General features: G+C 35.2%; 1 protein-coding gene across 2 annotated transcripts in view; it reads right to left on the reverse strand.

The window, feature by feature from the left end:
- The window catches only part of CERKL (ceramide kinase like), a 164,721-nt gene that overhangs the window by 70,996 nt on the left and 66,273 nt on the right, over nucleotides 1-27,452 (reverse strand). For both annotated transcript variants that reach the window (XM_036743446.1, XM_036743447.1), the window contains exon 2: nucleotides 22,031-22,273. In XM_036743446.1, the coding sequence (XP_036599341.1) occupies nucleotides 22,031-22,273 (243 nt within the window). The remainder of the gene's footprint in view (nucleotides 1-22,030; nucleotides 22,274-27,452) is intronic.

Here is a 27,452-nt window from a genome sequence, read left to right on the forward strand (position 1 = left end):
TAAAGATGCAGAGTGGGAGGGCAAGTAGGACTGTATTCACAGAGTGCAAGGAGGATAGTAATGTATAAAAAGATTATAATGAAAGGAAGGCCCAGGGGGTCAGCTAGGTAGCACAGTGAGGAGAGCACTGTCTTTGGAGTCAGGAGGACCCGAGTTCAAATGTGATCTCAGACACTTGACACACTTACTGTGTGACCTTGGACAAATCACTTAACCCCAATTGCCCAGCCTTCCTCCCTCAAAAAAAAAGGAAGGTCCAGGATATGGAGAGCTTTAAATATTAAATGGAGAAATGTAAATTTTATTCAAGATGCAATAGTGAGGTTCTTGGAATTACTGGGCAGGGTTGACATGAATAGACCTCTAATTTAGGAAAATCACTTTGGCAGCTGTATGGAGAGTATACTGCAGTCAGGAGAGGCTTAAGGTATGTAAGGAGACAAAATAGGAGATCATTAAAATTGTCTAGGTAAATGATGATGAGGCCCTGAACAAGGGTGGTGGCTAGGTGGATGGAGTAGAGGGAGCAGATATGGGATATACTGGAGAGAGAAAAATGAAAAGACCTGGAAACTGATAGCTCAGGGAATGCCAAGAAAATCCGATTATTTTTAATCAACTTTTGATTAATTAGTTGATTATTGACGAGATGACTTCTACAGTAGAGCCCTCCCAAAAGAGGGTACAATCTTAAAAAGTTAAAAAGTGGTTAGAAGTCCAATGAAAAAACTGGAAGGAAAAGATAAAGCATGAAATTAGAGCTCCTAATGAAAAATTTAAAATGATAATCGTAGACTTTGAGCAAAACCTAAAACACTTATGCAAAAAAGTGGAGATATTGAAAAAATGGAGAAAAATGCAAAAATTAAATGATTCGATGATTTATTAAAGTAAAATGAAAATACAACAAAATTTAAAAGAACCTTTGTACAATCAAAAACAACTGACCCAAAAGACAAGGATTGGAGGAAGAATCAAAGAATTCTTTCTCTCCCAGGAATGAATGATGAAACAAAAAGTTTGTATACTGAGTTTATTTCAGGAAATCATAAAATATTGCCCAGAAATATTGGAAACCGGAGGCCAAATGAAGATTGAAAGACTCCATAAGATACTGCTAGGAACAAATCCCAGGTTTAATTCTTTCAATGTCAAGAGCTCAGAAGTGTCTTGAGGGGGTGGAGGGAACTTCTATAACCTTTTCACAACTAATCAGCCTAGATCAAAAGAGATCCCAATGCAGAGAGGATTTTAGAACCCAGAAGAGTAATACTGTTAAAGGTACTGTAAAATATCTGCTCAGAGTTTTCCTACACTAGCATTCTTATCACTTTCACCCCAGAAGATAGACCTTGCTGATCAGTAAATATCAATCCTGTTTCAGAATAAGCAGCAAAGTCAAGGGAAGGGGTATAATAGCCTTGAGTCTTCTAAAGGGAAAAAAAAAATTTGCATTAACAACATTTTCAACAAGGATAGCACAGAAAAATTGGCAGACTGATTAAAATAGAGAAAATCTGACAGAGGAAGAGACATGGACATTAGTTTGAAGAAAAGATCCATCTCAGTGAATAAACACTTTGCAACAAAGGAAACTGAGAAAAATCTCCTGAAGAAGGTAAAGATCAAAAACAAATTCTTTAATCTCCCTCAACTGAGAAGGGAGCAACTACAAGAAACTCTCTAGTAGTTCTAAACCCAATCAAAGAATTAAGGGCATATCAAAGAAATAATGAGAGAAGTGAAGACTCTGGAGGAAAAAAAATCACCAATTTAAGTAGAAACTAAAGGAGTATAAACAAAATAAAGAATTTTTTCCATATGAGTAGAGTATGCAGAAAAGATAATAACATAGAAATGTAAAAGTGCACAAACATAAAAATAACAGAATAAGGATTTTAAAACAATAAGATGTGAATATATGAAAATTCTATAAACAAGAATACTAAACTTGAACTTTAGTCTACTTATTAGAGATCTTCCAGAAAATACCATGAAAAAGAAAATCTGAGTACCATACTCCAAGAAATAATCTAGAAAAATTACCCAGAAGTAATGGAAGCAGACAGCAAAATACAGAAGAGGATCCACAGAACACCAACAGAAAGACATCAGGTTTAAGTCAGCAAGAAACATAAGAGTTGAATTTCTGAATTACCATGTCAAATGGCATACTATAACTGCAAAGAGAAAAAATTCTCAAATTTAACAGAAATAATCAGAAAAGAATAGGATTATTCCGGGGCTACAGGTAAAAAAAGGAAAAAGTGGAATATGATATTCTGAAGAATGAATAAGACTAAGATATATTAAAAAATAATGTCCTCCCAAACTGAGAATACAAAAATTTATACAGTCACTAAAACAGAAGAATTTGGATTACTTCTTCAAAAATAACAACTAGGGTATTCAGCTTACAAACTTACTAAATATCTAAATAATTTTTGAGAAACCAATAAAAGACTAAGAAATGAAATCTTTGTTTTCATGTGGGTAAGATGAGGCAGGGTCTTGAGCATGTATGGGGAGTATTTTTGATTGCTATTCATACACACACACACACACATACATATACACTTTCACACACTAACAGTGAGAAGGCAGAGAGCACCAATGGGTTAACAAACATAAAAAGTAAAAGGTATAATGGGAAAAGTCAAGAGGACAGTAGGAGAATTGAATTAATATTTCAAGTGTCAAAACCTCATTTTTTCACTAGTAAATCAATACGATGTTGGAATAATATGTAGGAATGTCTCTCAGTTGGCGATGGGAGAGGGTGAAACAAGAGGGCATTATTTCAAAAGGGATAAACAATGTGAGGAAAGACAAAAATAGAAGTAGAGTCCATAAACTAGCACTCCAGAACACTTCCCATTGCAAATAGATTTCTCCATCAATAACTGACATTCCTAGAAATCAATTCTAGAGAATCCTATAAGTGGTAAGGGATAAGACAGAGAATAGAAAACAAAATAATTTTCATAATGATAAAATAACTAATTTAATGTGACTGAAATAGAAGATCAGATAAGTTACAGAGAAGGAAGGATAAGGTAACACATTCTCATTAAAGCTGGGCAAAGAAGGACTAAAAAAACACCAAAGAGATGAAATAAGACCCAAAGAGTTTGGGATTAGACAGAGTAAGGGGAATAGCAGGGAGATGACAAGATTTATATTTCTAAAAGCAAAAACAGCACAGATACCAAGTGCTGACTTTGAAAAGGAGATAAATTTATACATTATGTTACATACAAAGAGACACAAAAATATATGTTTGTTGATGGTCACATATAATGTACATATAGTATGTGATCCTGGGAAAGTTGCTTTTTCCCTCAGTGCTCCAAGGCAAGCCTGTTGTTTATAAATTTCAGAGTTGGGGTATATTCACAATATGAAATAGAATTTCCTCACTGTGAGTCCCCTATACCAAACCCTCTTATAAAGCTGAAAAATATGGTATATAAACAGAATGGAATATTGTTTTACAGTAAGAAATGACAAAGGAAATTCAGAGAAACAGGGGCAATATATATGAAGCTGATGCAGGGAAAAATTAGGAAAACCCTAAGCAACAATATACACAATGACTTCTATGACATAAATGAAAAGTTCACTAAAAGGAAACTGAACTTCAAATAACAGAAAAACCAATCAAAGCCATGAAATACTGATAATGAAAACTACTTCTTCCTTACAAGTGAGATAGGAGATAGAAAGATAGAATCTTCAATATACTGTCAGACAAGGTTTCTATTTCAAACTTTTTTTTGCTTAATTGTTCTACTCTATCACAAGGGAGGGTTTATTCTGGGGGTAGGGTGGGAAATGGTTGATATGAAGACAAAATGCATCAATAAAATGTATTTTCAAATGTTCAGGGATATATAGCTGCTTCCCCCTCCAAAAAAACAACCTACAGCTTTTATAAAAGATGATATCCAAAAATCTATAGGGATATTCATGGAATACACATAAGATTGAGAGTCATTATCTAATAGGCAACAAATTCAAGGTAATCATCAGTTTTCAAAAGAATTATAAACTATCAATAACTACCTGAAAAAATGTTCAGAATGATAACTAATTACAGAAATGAAAAATCAAACAACAGTAAATAACACTTTACAACACTTCACAACCATCAGCCATCCAATATGCTAAAAGGTGGAAAAACATTGTCAGAAGTGATGTCGAAGACAGGCCCAGTAATTCTGTACTGGTAGAATTGTGAATTGATTCAATTACTTTGGAATAACAACATGAGATTTTACAAAAATTACTAGATTGTTCACACCCATTTACTCAGCCAGGAACTCAACTACTTTATGCTATACCTCAAGGAAATTATTGATCACAAGAAAAATAGCCATCCTAAGAAATGGCTATAGCAGCACTGATTGTGATAATTAAAATCTAGATATAAAATGTGTGACCCATAACTGGAAGAATGGCTAAACAGAGTATAGTAGGGGAGTGTAATGGAATACTACTGTACCATGTGGAGTAACAAATGCAGAATTAAAACACTGACTCTTAAGTATTAATGTAGAAGGTAAGAAAATGGCACCAAAAGAACAATATATACAGCCATTAAGAAAATGTAAAAAAGTCAATTTTGGGAAGAAATAAAACTATTCAGATATAATGCCAATATAATATTATCAAAGTTAAAGGGCACATCTCTCCTTTCTGTTAACAATTGATACTTTTTTTAGGGAATATGCTCTGTATGTATGTGCATGTGTGCATGTATGCATGTATGCGTGTGTGTATGTTTGCTAAGGGGGCGCTTTTGTATCCAACAGGAAATATCTGTTTTGTCAAAATAAAATATATCAATAAATTTTTAAAAAGCAAGTTATGCTTAAATATTAATACATGATATGATATTCATCAAAACTAAACAAAAACTACAAAAATGTGTTCCTAGAATTTTACATAAATAATGTAAAAAGATAAAATATGCAAGAGTCACTTTAAAGTTATTTTATAAACTACAGCAACATAAAATGAGATCAAATTACCACTTTTTAATAAGTAAAAGCAAGCAAAAAAAGGCTAAGCATTTCTTTTTAAAATAAAATTGTTCCTAAAAAAAGATCAAAGGTTTTATCTCAATTATATTTATTTGAGACACATAAAAACTTTGAAAGAAGTGGTTAGCATGAAAAGTTGGTAACCTTTTTATTACCACCATTTAGCTTTCATTTAAAGTTAACTCCCTCATTAACTCCCTCATCCCATTTCCATTCTTCATACAAAATAAAAATAGTAATTGCATGAGATTAAAAATCTGGTTAGAGCTTTCCTAAATTTAAACCCTATGTAGCAACCACTGGCTTTTTTGTTCTCTAGAACTAAAAGAAATCAAGCTGAGTCATTTGTTTTCATCTAAAACACAGGAGTTAAATGTGGAAAGAGTCATGTAGCCTGTATTAGCCTAATCTTTACTAACAACATAAATATTTCTATATAATGCATTATATTGATAATAAAATGAACATAACAGAAAGCTAACTCTAAGGAACAACTTTTTAAAAATGTTTTCCAACTTAAAGAATTTCATATTATATCAGGCAATTACAATCTTGATTTACTCTGTTTTCTAAATTACCTTTAATTAGAAGCTGTATACGGAATAAATTAATCACTTAAACTGAAGGTAATAAGTACCATTTGCCTTCATTATACAACGTTTTTAGCACTGCTAGAATCTGAAATTCAATATTAATACAACAGATAGAAGTCAACAAAATAGTTTTTTCTGCCCTATGGTAGCCTCTCATTTCATGATCCAAGTATAGTCTCTTTAGAACCCCAGTTTGAAATGAAGCAGCAGCATACGACAGAATGACCAACTGTTCCTCTGTTAGAAACAAATGTGCTAATATGTACTAGTTTAAACTTGATCTATGAGTGAATCAATGAACCATGAAGGGTGGGGGTTAATCAGGGTGTTCTCAAAACAAAGGCTCGTAGGGCAGCAGAGACGCCACTCTCAGACTTCACATCTGTGCTGCTTTTGTCATTGAGTTTTACTGAAATAGGTTCATGTTTGCAAAAGTTAAGGGCTTCGAGCCATGTTGCAATGCCATATATTTGCAAATATTTTACAAAGAGGAACTTTAAAAAAATCTAGCAACAGTTTTTGCAAGTATCAAAGCCTAATTACGGAAAATAAGTTTTTATTTGCATTAATGACAGCTGTACCATAGCCACTTTTAATAAACTATGCCAAGTTAATATAGAAAACTAAAGGTAACGAACTCATATCAAGTGTTAGACATATTCACATCCAATCTCAATGTGGGGAAGATAGTGTATATGACAACCAAATTATATTAGATTTTCATACTATGACCAGTTACAGCTAATATACACTTGCTGACTTAATATTCTTATCAAATGTAACATTTTAAATGCAAAAATTACAAAATTAATATTTATCCTTTATCCTAAACTTACTTCATAACAGAATTGCCAAATTAAGGATAGGGGCATATTGCTAAAAGCATCTCACTCCACAGCTTGTCTTTCAACAGCAAGTTACCTGAATTTATTTGAATAATTCAGTTCAAATACAACCATTTATTTTTGTCATAATTTGATATTCAAATAACAAGTATTTTATTTGATTTAAAAAGTCTGTGTAAAGCATACCTCGCATTAAACACAATTAAAAATTACAATTACAGTTCTAAAGCAGAAACGTGATTCTTGCTCACTTTAAAAATTATCTTTAGTTTAATTAATGATACACAAGAGCTCCTTTTGTCTATTTGAAATATAACTGAATCAATTTTAAAAAAACACCTGTAAATCATGATGACAACCATCTATAGATTATAACAAGTTTTAAAGTAATAAAAATTTTATTCAAAGGTTTAAAATGCAAAAAACCTAAAGTTCCTGATCTGGCCATATAGATAACCACTGTTTTCTCCCTCACATACAAGTTGTAAGGTGTGGTTTTTAAAAGAGAAGAAATGACATCTCCAAGTTCTCTGTCACAATAGATTTCTAGACCTGGAACATATGTTTCCTAATAGAGGATGAAATGTTCCTTATTAGCAAAATTAATGGCATCCCTGCAAAATAGAATATTCAAGACCAGTTGAGTAAATGTTTTAGAATTAAATGTTCAATTAAGAAGTTTAAAAATTCCCATGACTAGAAATCATTTCAGCTCAAATGACTCATTAGGTGCCCTAGAGTAAAAGTGACTAGTTTAATTTCAAGTCACAAGATACAGAATTATTAGGACCTTAGAGATCAAATTATCTAGTCCAAAACCTTCACTCAATAGTTAAGGAAACTGAAGCCTTAGCCCAGAGCTGAGGTCTTTAGGTTTAGGTCAATAGGTCAGTTTGCTGTTAGATGCTTTGTATCTAATCAATTCAGCTGACTGAGCTCTTTACTTTTTAACCAATACCAAATCATTTTTTGATGATTACTGTTTTGTAATTGAGAACTGATACTGAGAGGTTTTCTTCCTTCGCTTTCTTATATTATTTCCCTTGAGATTCTTGACCTTTTTGTTCCTCCAGCCCATAACCAGGACCTGGGCCTATCCAACTCAGGCATCTTGCTATCTACCTCATGCTACTGGAGAACACTACCACAACAATCCTCTCTCTCATTCCCCTTCACCCTCCCCCCGCCTCTTGCTAATAGAATAATAAAACAACATTGCTTCGGCTACTGGGAAAAACGAGTCATTTTGATAAGATTCAGTCGTGGGCCTCAGGTGGCAGCATTCTACCCTCTCCCCTCCCTTTGTGCTCTCTAGACCCCAGTTCTATTGCTAGCAAACTTCTCTTCATAATGTACCTCTTCACCTTGCAATCATAGAGAATTGATTCCCCTAGAAGATACTACATACTTGCCATCCTCTTAAGAACTTCATGTACCTTCTCTCATTCTCCTCTAGCCCTTCCCAACCTGGGTCGGAAGGATGATTTAAATATGGTTATTATTCCTCACTTGGAGTCTCTCCCCCATGCCCATCATTCTTTGGAGGTTCATACTATCCAGCTATACCAGCCTTTCCAGATGCTCATGGCTATTATCTACTGGCTTCCTCATCATTCTCTCCTTTCACAAGGAGTTTTCTGCGCAGACATTCTGTCCTTTCTCCTATCCAACCTCTATATAGCTATCAAATTGAGATTCCTATCTAGGGCTGAATGTCTCATTCCTCTGGTCTAGAAATATCAATGGCTCCCTATCACCTCTAATACAAACTCCATTTGGCATTTCAAAGCCTACCTGGATCTAGCCTGTCTTTCCAGGTTAATTATACATTGTTTCCATTTCTCTAAGTTCAAGTCACATTGACTTATGTGTTGTCTCCCACACACAACATATCTTCTGCCTCTCCCCACACATGCTATCCTCCATACCTGCAGAACTCTTGGCCCTGGGAATTCCCTCTCTTTCACTTAAGGTTCAACTCAAGTGTTATCTCTTTCAGGAGGCCTTTCCTTATTCTCTCAGGAGTTAGTGTTCTCTGCCCCGCAAAGTTTGTATTTATTTTGAATATATTATGCATTTGTATTTCTTTATCTATGAATATGCCCTATCAGCCTAGTAGGAGATAATTCAAACACTTTGGGGACAGAGAATGTCTTCCTTTTTATTTTCAAAACCCATACTGGGAACATACTAGGTACCTAATAAATGCTTGTTGATTGGTTGATGTCTGGGCTAATTACTTGGAACAATGTACATCTCTCCCCTTTCACTGGAGGATAGAGCACCAAATTCCTCCCAATGCCTTCCTTTATAGAGGGCAGAAGGGTAAAATTATGTATACATTTAAATGATTATTAGTCTCCTTTGAAACTCAGAATAACCAAGGAATCGCTGGAAGTAATAGCCTGGTAACATTTTCCTTTTTCACTACAGAGATTATTTTTATTTTATCTTATTTTTTGCTATTATACCAAGGTAGTAGTAGTAATAATAATAATAATAATAATAATAATAAAACAACAACTCCTTCAAAATCCAACCCATAATGTTGTGGAAGTACAGAATAATAATATAGCAGGGAAATTCTATTCAGGCAAATGTACAATGGGGAATTTGTGTGCCTCCAGACCTCTGTTGGGAAGGCAGTTGGGAAGACCAGGCAGAAACCTTAAAATTCTGGCCATGGGACACTGGAAAAACTCCTGGTGAGGTTTGTAGCCCAGCCAGGGTCTATGAATCTCCTCCTGTAAATCTAAGAAGTAGAAGGGGAAACATGAAGTAGCAGAACAGCCCTACTTAAAATCATCAAGCACATATGTGTGTGTCTATGCATATATATATGTAGGTGTGCACATATATATAGACAGGGCACAGGGTGAGTTGAATATGAAGGGATGATATCTAAAAAAAATCAAATTAAGGGATAACAGAGGAATATATTGAGAGAAGGAGAAAGGGAGAGATAGAATGGGGTAAATTATCTCACATAAAAGTTGCAAGAAAAAGCAGTTCTGTTGGAAGGGAAGAGGGGGCAGGTGAGGCAGAATGAGTGAATCTTACTCTCATTGGATTCAGGTTGAGGAGGGAATAACATACACACTCAACTGGGTATCTTACTCCACAGGAAAGTAAAGGGAAGGGGATAAAAAGGGGGGAATGATAGAAGGGAGGGCAGATAGGGGAAAGAGGTAAAGGGGGACAGGATAGGATGGAAGGAAATATAGTTAGCCCTTCACAACATGAGCATTGTGGAAGTGTTTAACATAATGATACATGTGTGATCTATGTTGAATTGCTTGCCTTCCTAGGGAGGGTGGGTGGGAAGGGGAGAGGGGAGAGACTTTGGAATTCAAAGTTTTAAAAGCAGATGCTTAAAAAAAGTTGTTTTTGTATACAGCTGGGAAACAAGATATATAGGGAATGGGGTATAGAAATCTATCCTGCCCTACAAGAAAGTAAGTGGAAAGAGGATGGGGGGGGAGTGGGGTGAAAGAAGGGAGGGCTGACTGGGGAACGAGGCAATCAGAATATATGCCATCTTGGAAAGGGGGGAAGGGTAGAAATGGGGAGAAAATTTGTAACTCAAAATCTTGTGGAAATCAATGTTGAAAACTAAGATATTAAATAAAAATGATAAAATTAAAAAAAAAACAAACCTGAGTAGGAACTTTGAAATACCAACAGGAGTCAAGAGAAATATTAAAAAGGTAAATAAATAGGAAAGGGCTTTTTAAAGAGGAATTATTTACATTCTAACAAAGGGGTGGATTTGTTATGTCTTTACAATCTCAAGTTAAGGAGAGGGGTGAAAAAAGATACACTAAGGTATAAAAGAGAAAGAAAATGCGAGAATTATTTCCCATAATCCAGATATAAAAGTACTAGTCTATAGAGATGAGGAAAAGAGTATGCATCATTTAACTTTCACTTTGATCTGAAGTGGGAAAAGAAGGGTAGAACACGTGCAGACAAACATAAAAACATAAAAATAATGCGATATGGCAATTAATTCAACTTATCAGGGCAACAGGGAAATAGGAAGAAGGATTAAAAAAAGAGGGTAAATCCAGGAAGGAATTAGTCTTTTTCATTAAAATTTTCTTTTTTTAATAAAGACAAATCTATTTTTCTCCTTCCTTTTCTCCCTTGCCTCATTGGAGGGAAAAAGATAAATTCAATGCAATAAACATGCACGATCAAACAAAAAAACACCCTCAGGGTCTGTGGTCAAAAAAACATTTTCTCTTATTCTGCACATAAATCTATCACCACTCTATCAAGAAGTAAACAGCATGCTTCATCATTGGTCCTCTGAAATCATGGATGATCACTGCATAGATTGTAGTTCTCACAGCTTTTCAAGTCGTCTTTATAATGTTGCTGTTACTGTATAAACTGTTCTCCTGGTTTGTCTAACTTCATCCTTCAATAGTTTATAGAAGTTTTGAAAATGCTTATTTTTATACCATTGATGTTGTAGTATAAGTTGTAATGGTTCTGTTTGATTTACTCTGAATCAATTCCTGAGGTCTTTTCCTTTCTTTGGAATAGTCTATTTCTTATACCTCAAAGTATTCAATCACATCTATATATCAGTTTGCTCAGCTATTGCCCAACTGATGGGGATCCTTTTAGTTGAGTTTAGAATGCTAGGAGTTTGTTTTATCATGATGAAGATCTGCAATAGATATTTTAATATAGCAGGCCATTCTCCACCTTAGTTTTGGTCTTCTACAGTGGCATAACTGATTTCAGAGGAAGAAATTAAAGACATCTATAGTCATATGAAAAAATGCTCTAAATCACTATTGATTAGAGAAATGGAAATCAAAAAAAAACTCTTATGTACCACATCTCTCCTGTCAGATTGGCTAACATGACAAAGCAGGAAAATGATAAATGCTGGAGAGGATGTGGGAAAATTGGAACATTGCTATGTTGTTAGTGGAATTGTGAACTGATCCAGACATTCTGGAGAGCAATCTGGAACTATGCCCAAAGGGCTATAAAAATGTGCATTCCCTTTGACCCAGCAATACCACTTCTAGGGCTGTATCCCAAAGAGATCACAGAAGTGGGACCAGTATGTACAAAAATATTTATGGCAGCTCTTTTTGTGGTAGCAAAGAATTGGAAATCAAAGGAATGCCCATCAATTGGGAAATGGCTAAACAAATTGTGGACTATTAATGTAATGGAATACTATTGTGCTGTAAGAAATGAGGAGTAGACAGACTTCGTTATAACTTGGAAAGACTTATATGAACTGATGCTGAATGAGGGGAGCAAAACCAGGAGAACATTATCCACGATTACAGACATACAGTATCTGTAAGGACTAACTTTGATATATTTGGCTTTTCTCATCAATGCAAGGTTCAAAGACAATGCCAAAAGACTCATGATGGAAAAAGCTACGCATATCCAGAGAAAGAATTACAAAGTCTGAATGCAGATTGAGGCAAACTATTTGCTCTCTCTCTTTTTTTCTTTCTCCTTTTTTGGTTTTGTTTCTTCTTTCTCATGATTCATTCCATTGGTTATAATTCTTCTTTACAATTAGACTATTATGTCAATAAGTTCAATGCGATGCAATATGTAGAACCTATATTGGATTACATGCCATCTTGGGGGGCACGGGGGAGGAGAGGGAGGGAGAGAAAATTTGGTACTCAAAAACTTGCAGAACTGAGTGTTGTTGTAAACTAAAACTAAAAAATTAATTAATTTTTAAAAATCCTTTCTATCTACAGTGGCAAAACTGAGTCAAGGACCATGATCAGCTTAGTTAGGTTTTGTAGATATTACAAATTGCTTTCCAGAATGATTATACCCACTCACAGGTGCATCAAGAGTATATCAACGTGCTTATTTTCACTTGCTCTTTCCAACATCTGTCATTTTCCTTTTTGTCATCTTTGCCAATCTGATGCTTGTGAGGCAGAAATGCCAAATTCCTTTGATTTCTCAAATTAGTAGACATTTGGAGCACCATTCCATATGGTTATAGATAGGCTTACAAGAAAAAGAAATTGAAAGAATAAGAATAGCAAAGAGGAAACAAAACTATAACTCTTTACAGATGATATGATGGTATAGTTAGGGAATACAAAAGAAACAAAAAAACTAGTCAAAACAATTAACTTTAGCAAAGTTCCAGAATACAAAATGAACCTAGATAAGTCATCAGCATTCCTATATATTACCAACAAAACTCACTAGGAAGAGATAGAAAGAAAAACTTCATTTAAAATACCTATAGGCAATAAAAAATACTTAGGAGTCTACCTGCCAAGACATAGCCATGACCCTTATGATGAACACAATTATGAAACACTTCATGTGAATAAAGACAGTAAATGAAAAATTGGAGAAAGAATAACTGCTCACAGATAGACTGAGCCAATATGATAAAAATTATAGTATTAATGAAAAAAGTGAAGGAAAGCAGCCTGGAAATAAGTACTAAGTTTCCAACTATACTTCAGAGTTGTTATCATCAAAACAATCTGTACTTGATTAGAAATAGAGTGGCTGATCAATGGAATAGATTAGGTATACAATATAGAAGTAAATGATCAAAGTAACCTTGTGTTTGAAAAACCTGAAGATCTAAGCTATTGGGACAAGGACTCACTATTCCACAAAAACTGCTGAGAAAACTGGAAAATGGTCTGGCAGGCATAGACTAATATCTCACCCTGTATACCAAGACTAGGCACAGACCAACATTTCACACTATATACTCAATATGAATATATAGGTCAAAATGAATACACAATTTAGAATAAGCAGTTTAGGGAAACGTAATAAAATACTGGCCAGATCTATGGATAAAGGAAGAATTTAGACTAAATAAGAGATAAAGAGGATCACAAGAGGTAAAATGGATAATTTTGATTACATGAAATTTAAAAAGTTTTATACAAAGACAATGCAATCAAAATTAGAAGGAAATTGGGAGGGGGATTTATATGAAATTTCTCTGAAAAAGACCTCCTTTTTCAAATACATAAGGAACTCAGCTAAATTTATAAATATAAGAAACATTCCCCAGCTGATGAATGATCACAGGATATGAATAAGCAGTTTTCGGAAGAAGTCAAAGTTATCAATACTTATATGAAAAAGTGCCCTAAATCATTAATAATTAGAAAAATGCAAATTGAAACAACTCTGAGTTACCACTTCATACCTAACAGACTGGCTAACATGACAGAAAAAGAAAGCAACAAATGCTGGAGAAGATGTGGAAAAATAAGGACACTAATGCACTGTTGATGGACTTGTGACCTGATCTAACCATTTTGGAGAACAATTTGGAACTACAACCAAAAGACTATAAAACTGTGCATTCCCTTTGACCAGTAATACTTGCTTACTAGGTCTCTAGCCCAAGGAGAGAAAAAAAGTACACAGAAGTACAAAATAATTGTAACAGCTCTTTTTGTGGTAGTAAAGATTTGGAAATTAAAGATATACCCATTAATTGGGGAATGGCTGAACAAGCTGTGGCATATGGTTGTGATGGAATACTATTGTGCTGTAAGAAATGACAAAGGGAATTATTTCAGAAAAACCTGGAAACACTTATATGAATTGATATAAAGTGAAGTAAGTAGAACCAGGAGGATATTTTATTTTATTTTTGAAGGAAGAAAACAAACATTTATTAAGTACCAACTATGTGTCAGGCACTGTTCTAAGCATTTTATAAATATTATCTCATTTGATCTTCACAATTCTGCTATTATCCACATTTTACAGCTGAAGTATTTGAGGCAGTCAGAGGCTAAGTCATTTACCTGGGGTTTTGTTGTTCAGTTATTTCAGTCATGTTCAACTCTTCACAACCACAATTAGGGTTTTCTTTGTAAAGATACTGGAGTAGTTTGTCATTTCCTTCTCCAGCTCATTTTATGGATGAGGAAACTGAGGCAAACAGGGTTAAGTGACTGGCTCAGGGTTACACAAGTAGTAGTTGGCCATGTCCAGATTTGAACTCAGGTCTTCCTCAACTCCAGGCTTGGCTCTCTATCCACTGTCACCTAGCTACCCATATCCAGGGAAACACAGCTAGTAAATGACAAAGGTCAAATTAATCCAAACTCTGCTCTCAGGAGAACATTTTACATGGTAACAGTGATATTGTAATGATAATCAACTGTGAAAGACTTAGTTACTCCGATCAATACAGTGATCCACCACAATTTCAAAAGATTCATGATGAAAAATACTATGTACTTCCAGAGAGAACTAATGAATTGTCAGTACAGTTTGAAGTATGTTATTTTTCATTTTTTTTCTTTTTCTTGCTTTTTTTGCAACATGGCTAATATGGAAATATATTTTGCATATCATCACATGCCTAATGGGTATTGTATTGTTTACCTTCTTGATAGAAAAGAGGCAGGAGAGAGAATATTGGGAACTGAAAATTAATATTTTTTAAAAAATCAAAATAGTGACACTGAATACTTTTGTTTCACCCATGACTTTTTTTTGTAAAGAACAGTAAAATCTGACTCCATTATATGTCTAGGTCTTGGTTTTAGATATAGACTATTTATAATATGTAGGAAAGGTCCATTTATCCCAGTGTTTTCTAGTGTTTTTTACAGGAATGGGGATTGTACTTGTGTCAAAAGCTTTCTGGTCATCTCTTGACAATATATGCTTTTGCTGTTTCTGTTATTAAGATGATCAAGTTCGTAGTTTCCACAATATTAAACCACCCTTATATTTCTGGTATTAAAACAATGACGATAGGGTGTTATTTTGCGGTATCTTATTTAAGTCTCTGTTAATATTTGTTTTAAATTTTCGCACCAATGTTCATTAGGAATATTGGTCTACAATTTTCTTTTTCTAATTCTGCACTCCAGATATGTATCAAGACCATATCTGTGTCATAGAAGAAATTTAGTAGGATACTTTCTTGTGCTATTTTTATAAACAGTTTATGCAAGATTGGAATTGTCCTTTGAATATTTAATTTAATTTGTGAATCCATCTGCTTGTGTGGTTTTTTCTTTGGAAGTTAATTTATATCTTGTTAAAATCTTCCTCTGAGATTGGGTTGTTTAAGTTTTCTACTTCTTGTTCTGATGATTGGATATTTTAAGCTTTAATAAATATTAATTTATGCCATTTAAGTTGATTTTATTCACACATAGTTGCAAAAGTTTCTAGTAATATTATTTATTTTGTTTGTTGTGAATTCTTTTTCATTTTTAATGCTAGTAATTTGATATTATCTTTTCTTCATTTTAATCAAATTAGTGGTTCATCTATTTTATTGTTTCCCCAACACCCTCCGAAAAACCCCCGCAGTTCCTACCTAGATTTATTCAATTATTTTTTTTTTTAGCTTTGTTCATCTCTTCCATGATTTTCAGGATTTCCATTTTGTTGTCCAAATGGATTTTTTTAAATTTGTTGGTTTTCAAGAGTACTTTTAGCTGTATTACCAATACATTGACCTGTTCTTTTTCTTTTTTGTTAATCAATGTTTAGAGATAAGAATTTTCCCTTTAGAATCATTTTGGTTATATCCCCAAAATTCCAGTATTTTGTCTCATTTCTGTCAATATCTGTAATAAAATTATCTATATTTCTATAATTTGTTCTTTGATCCATCAATCCTTTAGGGTTAAGTTAGTTAGTTTCCAGTTGATTTTTAATAATTTTTAAGTGGTCATATATTTAATTTTACTACATTGTGGTTAGTAATGTGTTATATAATATTTCTGCTTTGCTGCAATTGTTTATGAAGTTTTTTATTACTAAGATATCATCAATTTCTGTAAAGGTGCCACATAAGTGAGAAATATCAATACTCCTTTTTCTTTTCATTCAATAAATGTCAGAGTCCTATCACATCTAATTTTTCTAAAATTCTATGAGTCTTAATTTCTTTCTTGTTTATTTTGATTAAATATGTCAAGATCTGAAGGGAGTTCATTGAGGATACTACTACTACAATTTTAGTATCTATTCCTCCCTGAAATTCATTGAGTTTTTCCTTCAGATATTTCCATGTTATTCCATTGCATGCATATATGTTAAGAATCTAAATTAATTCCATTTATTGCTTTTTAGGAAAATGTATTTTCCATGTTTGTGTCCTTTAATTCTGTTTTGGCTATCGCCTTATCTGAAATAATAATTTATATCCATGCTTTTTCATTTGCTCAGGTGAGAGATAATAGATTTTTTCCAACTCTTTATTTTAATTCTGTTTGAATCTTTATGTTTTAAATGTGTTTTTTCTAAACAAGATATTATTTGAACTTTGCTTTTTAATCCATTTTGGTAACTTCTATTTTATTAATGAATTTATTCTATTCACATTCATAGTTAAGATGATTAATTCTATTTTTTCTTCTATCCTAAGTCTCACAATTTTTTTCTTCTTGGCACTCCTTATTACAATTTCTCATACTTTTTTTTTCATTTTAATCTCCTCTACAAGTTTTGTTGTACTTATGATTAATCCCTCCCTGAACCTACCATCCCTCTTACCTATCTTCCTCCCCTCTTCTTGTTCTTATCTGTATCCTTGTTGAATTCAGTGTATTCCTACAACAAACTTTGTGTGTTTGTATGTTCTGCATTCTTTTGACCAATATGGATAAAAGTTTAGATAAAAGTTAAGTTCAAGTGATGTCCATTGCCCTCCATTCCATTTTTATTGTTAAATATGCGGCACAGATTTCTTGAAATAAGATGTCCAGGGTTTTTTATATCATGACTTTCAGAAAGTCTAAAGGGTCGGGTATATTTGCTATGGAATACCTTATATTTTTCTATTTTTTCAGTATTTTAACTTTTTAAATATTTCTTATTGCCTGATGGAGACATTAGCTGTTAATCTGTTCATTTCCATTCCTATTTTTGTTCCATAGCTTTCATTTCTCTTCCATATTTTTCCTCACTATACATATATATACACACATATATATGTGTATATATATGCATATATATACATATATATATGCACACATATATATATATATATATATATATATATATATATATATATATATATATATATATATATATACACGCACACAACATTTTTAAACTCTTTTTAAAAGCTCTTGCTTCATTTCTTCCAGGAATTCTAGCTTAACTTGTGGCCAAGCTATGTTTTTCTCTGAGGCTTTGCTTATAGGTCTTTTGGAGTTAGTCCTCAGTCTCTTCTTCTGCTTTTATGCCTTGTGTTTATCTGCCATGATAATAGTTCTTCATGTTGGAATTCATTTTTGTTTGTTTATTTGCCCATTTTTCCAGCTCACTTCTTAATCTCAGAGTTGATGGCTGGGCTCTACATACTTCTGGGGGTGAGGAGGGGAAGAGCTTTCTAGGGGTATTCCTTTGCTGCTTTCATAAGTGTTGTGTTATTCCAATATCTCAGGGACAGGATCTATAAGTTTTCAGTTATGTCAAATTGTCTAATTCAGGTAAAAGCCAATCACTGAATCTCTGGTTTGAACTCTGCAAGTTCCTGACCTTGGTTTTAGTCTGCACATTAAGAAACTGCTACTGGACTCAGTTCTCATCAGCCAACTGGGAAGTTGTGTTGGTTCAGAAGGACAGAATTGCTGATTTCCTTTTGGTCTGAAATTTCTGCCCTGATTATTACTCTATAGACTTCAGACAGCAATGGAAACTGGAACTGAAACCTGACTGCTCCTGGAGCCTGAGCCATACTGCTTGGTTGATTGTGAACTGGCTCCTTTCTTGTCATAGTTCCAAGGGCCTCTCTGTACAGGATTACCACCCTGGGACACAGATCCCTTATCAGTCCACCCTGGCTCTCTGACCTGGAGTACTAGCTGACAAAGCTGCCAGCTAACACATTTTTACATTTTGCATTCAATGCCACCAAAAGCCTCTTTCTGGAGTGCTAGAGTGCTCCATGAGTGGCATGCTCCTTGTCAGACACATTGCCGGTGTCCACAGACTGCTCTCTTTGACTCCTTATGCCAGCCTGGCCTTGACAAATGATTCACTGCACTTTTTTCCTGAATTTCCCCCTCAGAATTGGGTCCATTATTTTCTATATCTGTTTGTCCTGCTTCCTACTACTCCATCAACCGGGCTCTGCCCAACACGTTCATTCTTTTTTCAAGCCTCTCCTCCATTGTTCTCATTTCTCTGTTACTTCTTTTTGTAAGCTCTAAAACAAGTCTTTAAGGACTTCTACTTTTTCTTGTGGGAAAATTGTAGGATTTTTTCCTTGAAATCCCAATTATAGATATTTTTGAGTTGTTCTCTTCTGCGTTTGTGTATTTGGTCATTCTTGGCATCAAAAAGACCTTTTCTGTTTGTTAGGTCACTTTTGTTGCTGTGGCACCTAGGGTTGAGTCCTGGTGCTTCCCTACTCTGGGGGTCATATCAAGTTGAGGATCTTTTCTTTGCCTAAGGTCTTTCCTTTAGTCAGACTTCCTCTTTCCTCAAGGATCAGGCTTAGTTAGGGTTCCATCTTTGGACCTGTGCCTTTTCCCTTATCAGGGATGCCAAGGATCCCTCCTTTTCTATAGTTGAAGCCCTTTCCTTGGCAAAACTTCTACATTAGACCTCTGTTATTTCCTTGGTTGCCCCCTTACCTCTCCACCCCTATGAAACTGACCTGGTTAAAGGCTTTTCCTTGAGAAGGACAGCTGATGAGTGACATTTCATTTACTTTACTATGTTGAGATCTTTTCTTCTACAACCAGCTAAAGCCCAAAGCAACAAGTGGACTGGGCTGAGGCTGCTTTTCTTCACATCAAGGTATTTTTTCCTCCTTGCATGCTGAGGTTATTTGGTTTTCCCCCACCCAGCTCAAAAATTTTTCACTTTGCATTACACTTTCACTTTTTATCCCTCTGGAGATCTTTTGCTAAGGTTTCTTTATTTCCATAAGGCTTTATAGTGTGCCTAAGATTTTCACTTTCACTTTTCATCCTTCAGGGTATGTCTTACTTCTGAGACTTTTTTTCTTTCACAGGAAGGTTTTAAAATTTACTTTAACTTTCATCCCTTTGGGGTTCTGTATAATCTTCACTGACTTGGGTTTGAGGATGGAATCAGAAGTTCTGTGGCAATCTGTTTTTTATGGACCAGATGTAGAGATATGGGTTAGACACTGAAGTAGAAAAAAGTACATTTCTCTTCTTTATCTATTCTGTGTTCTGGTCAAACTGGACAGCTTGCAGTACCTGTTTCATGACATTTTTATCTGCTATCTCCTTGTCTTTGCGTAGGCAAAGTTGTTTTCCTTTATGTTATAGTTATCTACAAATTCTTTTCTTGGTTCTACTCATTTAATTCTCCATCAATTCACATAACTCTTCCTAGTTTTCTCTGAATCTATCTCATTTGTCATTTTTAATGTCTTTAATAACATTCTATTATATTCATATACCATAATTTGTTCAGCTATTCTCTGATAGCACCCCATTAGTTTCTAACTCTTTGCTCCCACAAAAGCACTGTTAAACATTTTTTGTATATATGGATCCTTTTCATCTTTCTTTGGTCAATTTGGGGCTACAATTGATTCTCAATGATCAGCACCTGGATTATCATTTTTATGATTTATGCTCAGAAAATAATATTAGGAAATTCTCATACTGTTAGCACACATGCTGGATACCTGGTAGCTCCAAGAAATGCTTTTTTAAACATTGGCTTGAGAAAGCAAACATGGCTCAAACAATATTATCAGAGAATCACAAAATGTTTAGAGTTGGAAGGTACTTCAGCCTCCAAATACACCAACTCAATCTCCACTACAGCATTTCTGACCAGTGGTCATCCAGTCTCTGACTGAAGACTCACAAGTTTCTAAGGCAGTCCGATTTACTTTTGGATACCTCTAAACGTGTGGATATTTTTTTTCCTGAAAAAGAGCCTAAATATTCATCTTTTCTGTTTCTTCTCTATTTATCTTGGTTCTGCATTCTGGGGCCAAACCAAAAAAGAAGCCTAACTTTTCTTCCACATTCCAGCTTTTTAAATACTAGAATACAGATATCATGTCTCTCCCCACACCTTATTCGTTCTTAGCTCCTTCAGCTGATGATCTTTATGTGCTATGAAAAAAAGATCCTTCACTGTCCTAGTTCTTATCTTCTAGATATTCTCCAGTTTACTGAAGTCCTTCTTAAACAATGCTGCTTAGAGTAAAACAAAATATGCCAGCTGTGACCTGACCAAGGTGGAGGGCAGTAGGACGTCCTTTATCCTATAAACTATTTCTCGTAATAGGGTCCAAAATAACATTTACCTTTTTAGCTATCATAATACATTAATACTGAGCTTGCAATCCACTAAAACTCTTAGATCTTTTACAGATAAACTGCTCTCTAGCCATCCTTCCCCTAACTTGCACTTGTGAAGTTTATCTTTTTTAAACTCAAATGTAAAACTTTATACTTGCCCCTCCTGAATATCATCTAATTAAATTTAGTCTAGTATAGCCTATCAAGTCTGCCATCCCATGTATTAGCTAACACCCCCACCTTAGGATCATCTTCAGATTTAATGAGCATGCTGGCTATGTCTTTATTCATCACTGATAAAAACATGAAACAGCACAGATCCCTGGGGCACTCCATGGGAGACTGCTCACAAAAATGACATTGAACCAGGAATAACTAGTCTGAGCCATTCAACTTCTTCTAAATTGATCTTATTCTATTGATATCTAGCCTATTTCTTCATCTTTTTTCAACAGAATAGTGTAAGACACTTTCTCAAATTATTTGTTAAAATTTAGGTGAGTTTTTTTTTTCTGCAGCCTTCCTCCAACCTAACTGTTTAGGAGACCTGAAAAATTTTGAAAAAAGGCTAGTTTGGCATGACCTGTTCTCAAGGAACCCATGTTGACTCTCTTCGATCAATACTCCCTTTTCTGGATGCATACTATCTCTTTAACGAGTCATTCTAGAACCCTGTCAGCAATCCAAGTCAAGTCTATAGTTTGGAGACTCTCTTTAAAAAAAAATCAGCACAATATTTTTTTTAGTCCTGCAGTTTTCCCATTTTTCAAGAATCTTTCAAGTATCACTAAAATGAGGTAGTAACTAAGCACATCTGCCCCCTTTTTTCCAGTACCAGAGGATGTTGCTCAGTTGGGATTTAAACAGATCAACACCAATTAGGTACTTTTAAATCTCTTGACTTATCTTGTTTGGCAACTCCATTGTCCATTTTCATTGTCACTTTCAGAGCAAGACCATATTTTTTGACAGAAAAAAAAACATAGAAAACAAAAAGAAAAAGAAAAGAATTGCGCAACTCCACCTTCTCTCTATTGTCAGTTATCATTTTCTATCTACCCAAGCAACAGCCCTCTAACTTCTTGAATCCCAGCGAAATAACTTTTTTTTAAAATTCCACATCCTTGTTTTGTCCTCCATTCTCCTTTCCAGATACCTTTCCATACCTTTTACATTGGAATGGACAATTATGAGTTGAACAAATAAGAATGCTCACCCAGGCAGCATTATGCTTGGCTAACACTCTAATAACATTTCTATAATAAAGTACTTACCAGTTAAAATTTTCTTCAAATCTCTAACCCATGAGGAACAGTGGTCTTCACTTGAGTTATTAAGAGTGAGAGTATGATCCTTTATTTTATTTTGTTCTTTTTTCATACATACAAAAAGTGCGATACCTAACAAAGTACCACCTTTCTGCTGTTTAGCAGATCGACGCCATTTCAATTTCACAGAGAATAAGTCTTTCAGCTCAATAAATTCCTCTTTACTCAAGAAGCCACATTTGGAATTACCTAGAAAAGAAAAGAAAATTTTCAATTAAAAACTAATATGTCCATTCTGGAAACTTTTATTCCCATTGCCTAGCATGGTCTCTGGTACATAGTAGGTCCTTAATTTAATGCAGGTACATAATATGCAATGGTTAGTAATCCTGGTCAACTTATAATTCTTCATATTTTTAAAGTGTTGGTTATACCATATATTCTGAGAGAATGCAAAAGAAACAGCATTTGTCATTTTCCTTTTTTGTCATTTTGTCATTGGGAAATTTGCCTAATTATCATTATGAATCATTTCTTAACTGCCAAATCAGATTTTTCAAAAAATTTCTAAATCCTTCTCCTTCTGTATTTCTTTTCAGTACCTCACATTGCAGACCACTTTTCTCTTTCTAGATAAGTCTCTCCTCTGGTACCAATTCCATAACTTTGGCACTGTCCTCAACTCCTCACTCTCTCTCAAACAACATAGACAATCAGTCACCAAATCTTGTCATATGCACAATAATAACATCTCTCCTCTTTGACCCCTTCTCTCTATTCACATAGATACCATTCATTCAATCTCATCAATTCTCTCCCAACTCCAATCCATCCTCAGTGCATCATATAAATGACTTTTCTTAAGAGGTTATAATGACCAGGTCTCTGTCTCTGTCTCTGTGTCTCTCTGTCTCTCTGTTTCTCTCTCTCTCTCTCTCTCTGTCTCTCTCTCTGTCTCTCTCTCTCTCTCTCTCTCTCTCTATATATATATATATATGCACATATATATGCACACATATTATATAGTATATATTATATACGTGTGTATATATATATTTACACACATATATACACATATGTATATATGCATGTATATGTACACATATGTTTGTATGTATATAAATGTGTGTATACACATATGATTTTTAAACATATTGGTACATGTAGCAGACATATGTGTATATCTACTACATGCACCATAAGTTATTTTTACTTGATGCATATATATGTATATATGTATATATTTGCTGCAAGGTTACTCTATTTCTCCCCAAAATATTTTTATTTATATCATTAAATATTTCTCAATTATACATAAAAAAATTTAAAATACATTTTGAATTTTTTGAGTTCAAAATTCTATCTCTATTTCCCTCTCCTCTCCCTCCATTAAAAGGCAAACAATTTGATACACATTATACATGGGAAGTCATGCAAAATACATTTCCATATTAACCATATTACAAAAGAAAACACAAATAAAAAAAAGAAAGTAAAAAAAAAAAACTGTAGTTATTCCTTTGATATTGAAAGGGTGAGGGGCATGGTATACCCATGATCTGGAAAATCTGTAAAAAATCCATAGGGGTAGACCCTTGACTTTCATTTTTCTTTAGGAACTCATATAGCCTTTTCTTGTATGATGGCAGAGTCTACTTGAATGCCTTTTTAAATAATAATCCTGCATTTCTGGGTTTCTGAACTTTTTTTCTGTGTCATCTGCTGGCGTTCACATGTTGTCTGTAGCTTCCACAAAGCTGTAATGTTAATAGAATAGGAAGATCTTCCCCATCCTAATGTGACCTACTTTGAGCTCTGGCGCAGCTCACAGCTGTGATACATCCTGAGTCACAGAGCCCATTGGGAGAGGGAAGCTTACTTAGGGGAAGATTGCTTGTAGGAAGGCTTTCACACTTTTTGCTAATTTCTAATTAGGCACTCCATGAGGGCTGTGATGCCTTCTGGTTCTGAGAAGTGTATATATACTCTGAGTTGAGGTTCTGCTCTCGGGGCTCGTTTATGAGAAGGACCTTGTGGTTCCTTGGTCAAGATTCTGAGTAGCTGTATGTTCGGACCCCACTCCCCCTCCCTAACTGCTCAGATGTAAAGGCTCTCTCAATACAATGGTGCATGTAAAGTGTATAGCAATATTGCTTTGGTTCAGGCAGTTTAGAGCCCTGTCTGTTGGTCTTTATGCTAATTTCTCTGTATTTTCTCTGCTTGCATTTTCTCTGACTTTCAGGGGGCTGACTTTTCCCCTGAAATAGTGAATATAATTAAATAAGATTATTGACCCCTTTAAAATTGCTCTTCTTTAAAAGCAGATTAAAGAACCTGTGCTAGCAGGCCATCCTGGGTATGCTAGGATGCTATTACAAAAGCTCCCCTAAAATTTCCATTTAATTTCTTATGCCAACCTGTGGGGAAAGCCATGATGTGGAAGGGATAACTGTACATTGATCTGCATTCAAACTCCATCAGTTCCTTTTCTGGAGGTAGATAGCATTTTTCATTAAAAATCCTTTGGAACTGTCTAAGATCATTGTATTGATCAGAACAGCTATGTCATTCACAGTTGATCATTGTGTAATACTGCTCTTACTATGTACAATATTCTCCCGGTTCTGCTCACTTCATTTTGCATCAGTTGATATAAGTGTTCCCAGGTTCTTCTGAAACCATCCTGCTCATTATTTCTAACAGCACAATAGTATGCCATCACAATCATATGCCACAACTTGTTCAGCCATTCCACAATTATGGACATCCCCTAAATTTCCAATTCTTTGCCACCACACAAAGAGCTGCTATAAATATTTTTGTACAGATAGGTCCTTTTCTTTTTGTTTTTTATCTCTTTGAGATCCAAACCTAGTAGTGGTCTTGCTGGGTTCAAAGGCTATACAGTTTTATAACCCTTTGGTCAGAGTTCCAAAAAGTTCACAGCTCCACCAACACTGTATTACTGCTCCAAATTTTAATATCCCCTCCAAACCTTGTTATATTGGCTAACTTGATAGGTGTAAAGTGGTACTTCAGAGTTGTTTTAATTTGCATTTCTCTAATCAACAGTGATTTAGAACATTTTTTCATAAAACTATAGACAGCTTTGATTTCTTCTTCTGAAAATTGCCTGTTTACATCCTTTGACCATTAATCAATTGGGGAATTGTAGGGAGTTAGTGCCGACCCCGGGGTTGCTCGGACCCTAGCGCTTGGCCTGTTTCCTGGGTAAAACCAGACAGGCTTAGTAGGAGTTGGAACAGTAGGCGCCCGGAGGAAAGACTTCCGTCCCTAACAGCCCCCCTTAACAGCACCCCCCTCTTGCTCTGATAGCCATCCTTTCTCATGCAGGCAGAGTCCATCCACCAAGGACTCACAAGCCCAGTAGGAGGAACACAGCTGGCCACTACCTAATGCTCTTGAACCAGTGCCTAACACAAACATGCTTTAATTAATGGGAACTTCTTTGATACTTTACAAGGGCATCCTGCCCCGTGCCTCACATAGCTCATACAGTTCTGATAATCAGTTTGTATCCTGCCCGAGCCTTCCCAGGCCTCCTTAGATACTGTAGAACAGCACTCCCCTCCTGTTCCCAGCCTTCCCTGTCACTGTAGAATAGCACTCTCCTCCTGTTCCCATACTCCTACGGAAACCACCTTACCACAGCCCTAGTTTTCCCATACGCTTGTAGGTAGCATAGTTTATTATAATCAAGATTCTTCCCACCAGATATCGCTACTAATCTAAGTGCAACAATACATTGCTGAAGCACATCTCTTTTCCCATGCTTTCATCCCCTTGAACACCTGCTTCTGCTTATGTAGTGCAAAAACCTATAAATATGGATAATGGCCTCCAATAAATCGGAATTATAACTGTCATTGCTCCCGCCTCATCATTGCGTACTGAGATAGGGCAACTTGCTGGTCGAGACCCTAGCAGGGAATGACTCATATTCTTACAAATTTTACTCACTTCTCTAATATATTTGAGAGAGAAGGTCTTAATCAGAGAGATCTGCTGTAAATTTTTTTCCTAGTTTCCTGCTTTCCTTCTATTCTTGGCTTCATTGGTTTTGTTTAAGCCAATTATCCAGTTTGCTTTTGTTACTGATATGGTCAATTATGCTGATAGTTTTCCTAATACTGAACCAGTACTGCATTCCTCATGTAAATCTCACCTGATCGTAGTGTATAATCTTTGTGATATATTGCTGTAATCTCCTTGCTAGTATTTTATTTTAAAATTTTGTGTTAATATTCATTATAGAAATTGGTTTGTAGTTTTCTTCCTCTGTTTTTGCTCTTCCTAGTTTTGGTATCAGCACCATATTTGTGTCATAAAAGGAATTAACAGAACTCCTTCTTCGTCTATATTACAGTTAGGATCTTCTCCCAGGTGTTCCGAGCTTCAGGTTTTTCACATCTCTCTTTTCAGAGCTAGTTGTGGGGCTCTATAATTTTTTGGTGCTTCCAAGGTGGTATGATCTTAGGAGAGATGCAGTCGCTGCTCTCCTAGCCTGTGCTCTGGTCTTTACCTAGGAAGGTACCTTGTTCCCCGATAGCCACAAATGCTAGTGCTCCTCTTGGCTCTGGAATTGTAACCAGATCTCCTGTGTCCTACAACCTCAAGCACTAATGCTCCTTTCTGCCTTGGAACTTTGCCCAGGGTCTTTGTACCCCTGTGGCTACAAGTGCTAGTGCTCTTTTTTGCCCTGAAACTGTGACTCAGAACTGCATATGGGCAATGCAACATGATCCAGCAAAGGGTCCCCTGAAATCTCTTTCTGATCAGTTGCCTGACCCCCTTTCTGTCTGTGGGCTGAGAGCTCCCAAATTTCTGCTGCCACTGTTGTAGCTGCCTCCAAGGCCTGCTGCTGGTGTTGCCAAGGTGCAGATCGTGCTATGCTTTGGGCATGACTACCACCATGATGGGATAGACTTTTTCTGCAGACATCCTAAGTTGTCTTGGGCTGGAAAATTGTTTCACTCCACCCTTTTGTTGCCTCTGCTGCTTCAGAATTCAATTTCGGGCATTATTTTAAAGTTGTTTGGAGGGGAATGTTTGGAGAGTTCAATGCCTCAATGCTGCCATCTTCTACTCTATCAATTTAACAGAATACTTGACTGAACTGAGCACAAACTATTAAAAGCTGCAAGGACCCTGAGAGATCACTTTGTCTTATTTTTCCTACACTACATGAATATAGCTATCTCTTGAATAAGTCTTAAAGCTAGAAATCTTTCCCTTCTAAATTATTAAATATGTAAATAGTAAAACAAATTATATTACAGCTTTAAGTATGAAAATAGGTATAATTTCCTCTTAGCTCCACTGTTTCCCCTAAACCACACCCACACCCATCACTTATGGATTTTGTTAATGTATTTCAAGCCCAGATATATTCTATATTCAAATTAAT

The sequence above is a fragment of the Trichosurus vulpecula genome, chromosome 2 (genome assembly GCF_011100635.1).
Source record: "Trichosurus vulpecula isolate mTriVul1 chromosome 2, mTriVul1.pri, whole genome shotgun sequence".
Taxonomy (NCBI): domain Eukaryota; kingdom Metazoa; phylum Chordata; class Mammalia; order Diprotodontia; family Phalangeridae; genus Trichosurus; species Trichosurus vulpecula.